Source organism: Octopus bimaculoides, chromosome 1 (assembly GCF_001194135.2).
Source record: "Octopus bimaculoides isolate UCB-OBI-ISO-001 chromosome 1, ASM119413v2, whole genome shotgun sequence".
NCBI lineage: Eukaryota > Metazoa > Mollusca > Cephalopoda > Octopoda > Octopodidae > Octopus > Octopus bimaculoides.
The window spans coordinates 90,455,421-90,460,104 of record NC_068981.1 but is presented as its reverse complement, the minus strand read 5'-3'; the positions used below and the strand labels follow the sequence as shown (position 1 = coordinate 90,460,104).

The 4,684-nt window shown below is 35.8% G+C and overlaps 1 protein-coding gene across 1 annotated transcript in view; it reads right to left on the bottom strand.

Moving 5' to 3' along the window:
- LOC106874232 (anillin) overlaps positions 1 to 4,684 on the bottom strand; it is a 38,203-nt gene that overhangs the window by 5,040 nt on the left and 28,479 nt on the right. The window contains exons 14-16 of the mRNA XM_052966377.1: positions 3,120 to 3,232; positions 2,052 to 2,138; positions 548 to 655 (exon numbers count right to left, since the gene is read on the bottom strand). Of these exons, the coding sequence (XP_052822337.1) occupies positions 548 to 655; positions 2,052 to 2,138; positions 3,120 to 3,232 (308 nt within the window). The remainder of the gene's footprint in view (positions 1 to 547; positions 656 to 2,051; positions 2,139 to 3,119; positions 3,233 to 4,684) is intronic.

Sequence of the window (4,684 nt, the reverse complement as noted above, 5' to 3'; positions counted from 1 at the left end):
GACCATGCCAGTATTTGAACTCAGAACATAAAGAGCCAGAAGAAATGTTAAGCATTTTGTCTGATGCACGAACAATTCAATACTTCCACTTAGCCAGTATTTGAACTCAGAACATAAAGAGCCAGAAGAAATGTTAAGCATTTTGTCTGATGCACGAACAATTCAATACTTCCACTTAGCAACACTTCAAGTTATTATCAAATTTATATTCACTTTCCATGCTGGAATGAGCAGAACAGTTCATGATCCAAGTCACTTTTTAGTGGGGAGCCACTGCTCTCACAGACTGGTGCTCATGTATGTCATTTTGGCTTGGTTTTTACAATTAAGATGCCCTTCTATCACCAACCCAATTCACTTTACAGAGCATACCAAATACATTTTCTCGTGGTATCAGTACAAGCTAATAAGTCCTTGGTAAAATATGATTAAAAGAGTTCAACCTTAGGGTAGAAGTATAAATCACAAAAATGAAATTGAATAATTGACTAGCTAAGACTACTCTGATGAAATCATAAGAACTTAAAAACAAAGAAAAAACAGTTACCTTTCTGTTTTCATCATCTGGATATTTCCAATATTTCATTTTGTTTCCAGAAAGAGCACACCAACGCCTATGCCAGGCACCTAACCCACTTACATCTTCAAACATAGTCTGGAAATGAAATTGATTAAAAAAAACAAAACTATTACACAATTCTGTAATATTAGGCATTTACATGAACTTTTCTTAAATCTAGATAAAAAAAATATTAACTTTTAGCATTTAAACTGGCCATATCCAGTCAAAATATTCCCTGTTTTGGGTTCAAACTAAAAAAGGTAAAAAAAGTAAAGTTCCTTCTTGGGTCATACCAACTCATAAGGGCTGGTTTCCAAGGCATATAAATTCCCCACTTAGACAGGACACTAGTCTGTTGCAGGAATACTTACTTTCATCAGCTGAGTGGATTGGAGCAACGTGAAATGAAATTTTTGTTCAAGAACACAACATATTGCTTGGTCCAGGAATCAAAACCACAATCTTCTGATCATGAGTCCAACACCCTAACCACATGCTTCCACATGTTCAAACTGGCAAGATTTGGCCTCTCACCCCCTATCCTACAATGTCATTTTAAGAATAAACAATCACACCATTGAAATCTCAAAGCTACATGATAATGCATAATTAACTCAAAACAATGTAAATTAATAAGCATTACATTTGACAGAATAATCTGAATGCTGAAGGGTTAAAATATTTTAATATCTTAGACCTATACATAAAATATTGTAGTTTAGGGCCAAGTCAACTCAAATGTAATCATTTTGTCAAGTTTTCAATGTTTCTTGGTCTCCATTATCTAGCAAGCAATTTTTTAAAGCAGACTACGATTTGAATTAGACTAGGTTATTATGTCTCATAATATTCCTGTTTTAATCAGTTGAGAAAAACAATCAAAATAAACTGAGATCTAGTGATTACTAATGACACATGTTTCTGAAAGCATGTCTTAATACTGTTTTATAAATGTTATAATGCTCGGTTATGATACACCTTATATCATTTGAAGCCCTCATCGCTATTAATCCAATTTAAATATCAGGAGACAGAATTTGTAATTCATGCTTACTTGATAAAAGGGATCCTACATCAAAGATTTCTTGAATAAAAAAAAAATCATGTAAAGAAACTAATACAATTATTTCAACTGATGTTAAAAGAAAGAAAAGCTTTATTTTACTTTTGTAACAATAACAATTTTTCTACTGAAAATGTTGTTTAATTAACAAGATAGATTCGGAATTGGAAAGGACTATTTTGTTTGATAAGGTCCTCTTTAACCCTTTAGCATTCAGATTATTCTGCCAAATGGTCTGAATTAATCAGGAATTATCTCCTAACTTCAAGATTTTGATGATTTGAGAGTTTAGTTTTAGAATAACATTGTAAGATAGGTGTGAGAGGCCAAAAACTGGCCAGTTTGAACAAAACAAGTAGACTATTTGGGCTGGTTTAAACACTAATGGGTTAATAAATAAATAAATGGCTCAGCAACCCAACTTACCAGAAAGCCACTCTCACTAACATTGGTTTCCATGTTGCATTTCATACGGAGATAAATAGATCCTATCAACGGGGCATCATAAGGAACCTGATAAAGAGGAACAAAAATTTAGAAATTTCAAAATTAACAATCATTAGCTAATATCTTTACCCCTTTTAAATCGAAACTGTAAACATGAGCAGTATTAACCCTACTGAATCTAAATAGACATGAAAGTGAACTACCTGTTTACATCCTTTTAACCTTTATGCATTCATAAAATTAGAAATAGATACCAGATTCTTTGGGAATATAAAATACACAAGATTGGTGGATGGCAGAAGTGTTCACTGCTAAACAAAATACCATGTGAAATTTTTATATCTCCTAAATTGATTTTAAATCCCAACAGCCAGAGTTTACTTTTCACTTTTTTGTGAAGGTTGATATAAATAAAGTAATAGTGTAGGAGCTCGCTTTCGCCCTGCGTAACTGAGATTTGAAACCAAATCTATACACTTGTTGCTTGTCAGAAGAGTCTGATTTCTTTCTCATTAATCTCCCAGCATGGAGATAAAACACAATAGAATCAGACAGTCGTCTGACAAGCAACAAGTGTGTAGATTTGGTTTTGAATCTCAGTTAGGCAGGATTAAGCAAGCTCCTACACTAGTAAAATACTGGGTTGAATGTAATCAACTTATATTCTGACCATAACTTAAATTTGTGGTTTCAAGTAAAAAAAATCAGAAATCAACATTATATAACAAGACATATTTATTTGTAGTCTTTTAAATTGGTCAAAAGAGAGAATGTCCATTGCAAGTTCTCCCAGACTTATAACACCAGTGGTAAATGAGGTTCAAGTTGAATGCTGGGGGTCAAAATGTGAGTGAAGAAGTTATCCCAGGAGGCCAATATTTTGGTGGGGAATGAATGGATCAAGTATTTAGTGCATTATTTAAGTAAAACACAATAAGAATGATAGGAAGAGAAACAGGTAGAGTAAGCAGGCCTGGGTGGCAAAGATGTGTAGTTAACTAATTTTGAGAAGCAGAGGCCAGTGTAGTAACAATAGAAAAGGCTTACTCGGTCCATAGTGAAGCTATTTTTATCAATATTTGACATTTTCAGACTGGTAGACCAGGTGAGAGTAAAGCTGCTGCTGTGAATTGAAGTAGGGCCTGCTGGGTTACTGGAAACTGAAAGAAGAAAAAAGTATTGAAATAAGCCAGTAATAAACCTCACTAGGGTTATGAACTACAGACATCAATCACCACCACCACCACCATCATCATCATCATCATGCATGCATGTTTTCTATGCCAGCCTGAGTTGACTTGGTCATCACAGCCTGAGCCAGTCCTTGTGTGAAGTTACTGTCCCATTAGGTTTGGTCTAGGGACCACACACTTGTCTGTTTCATTTTGCAGGTTTTCTGCAGCTGGATGTCGTGCCTAACACCAACCACTTTACAAAGTGTATTAGATGCTTTAAAATATTTTTTATGGCACCAGCACTAGAGAGGTTGCCATCTCAACAAATCAAGACTAAAGAGCAAAACCTTCACAAACCAATAACCACTTTGTAGAGTATACTGGGAGCAATTTTTTGAGACATCAGGACTAGAGGGGTTATGTGAATACCGAAACTAAAAGCTTCTCTTAACCCTGTCTTTTCATTACATTCAAATCCTACATTAGCCTTTCACAGGAACATAACTGCTTCCTCTAGTCTGCCTGACTAACCAAAGAACAGGTTTCATCAGATCTGTTCTTCAATTCATATTTTAGAAAAACAGCCACTGCCACATCCATGCAAATGTGAAAAAGATTTATTCCAAAACAAAAATTATGTAGGCAGTTAACCAAATATTAGATTCTAGATTTATACTAGTATTAGTAACAGCCATGACTGTGTGATAAGGGAGTTTGCTTCTTAAATATATAAGTTCAGATTCAGTCCAACAGTATGACACTTTTAGCAAATGCCTTCTACTGCAGTCCTAAGCTAACCAAAGCCTTGTGAGTGGATTTGGTGGATAGAAACTGAAAGAAACCTGTTATGTGTTCCTCGTTGACATTGTTGGAATAGTTGCAAATAAGTTTCATCATCATACAAGTAATGTCATTCATTTCCAACCTTCCATCACATATCTGATCATATTACTTTGTTTTGAGACAAAAGTTGATCAGCAACAGGAAGTTGCATCCAGCCATAGAAAATCTGCCTCAACAAATTTTATCTGACTCACTGAAACATGGAAAAGTGGATATCAAAATAATGATGACGTTGATAATTTTAGGACAAGTGTAAGGTTCTCAGTGTGGAGGCACAATGGCCCAGTGGTTAGGGCAGTGGACTCGTGGTCATAGGATCGCGGTTTCGATTCCCAGACCGGGCGTTGTGAGTGAAAACACCTAAAGCTCCACGAGGCTCTGGCAGGGAATGGTGGCGAACCCTGCTGTACTTTTCCACCACAACTTTCTCTCACTCTTACTTCCTGTTTCTGTTGTGCCTGTAATTCAAAGGGTCAGCCTTGTCACACTGTGCCACGCTGATTATCCCCGAGAACTACTTTAAGGGTACACGTGTCTGTGGAATGCTCAGTCACTTGCACGTTAATTTCACGAGCAGGCTGTTCTGTTGATCGG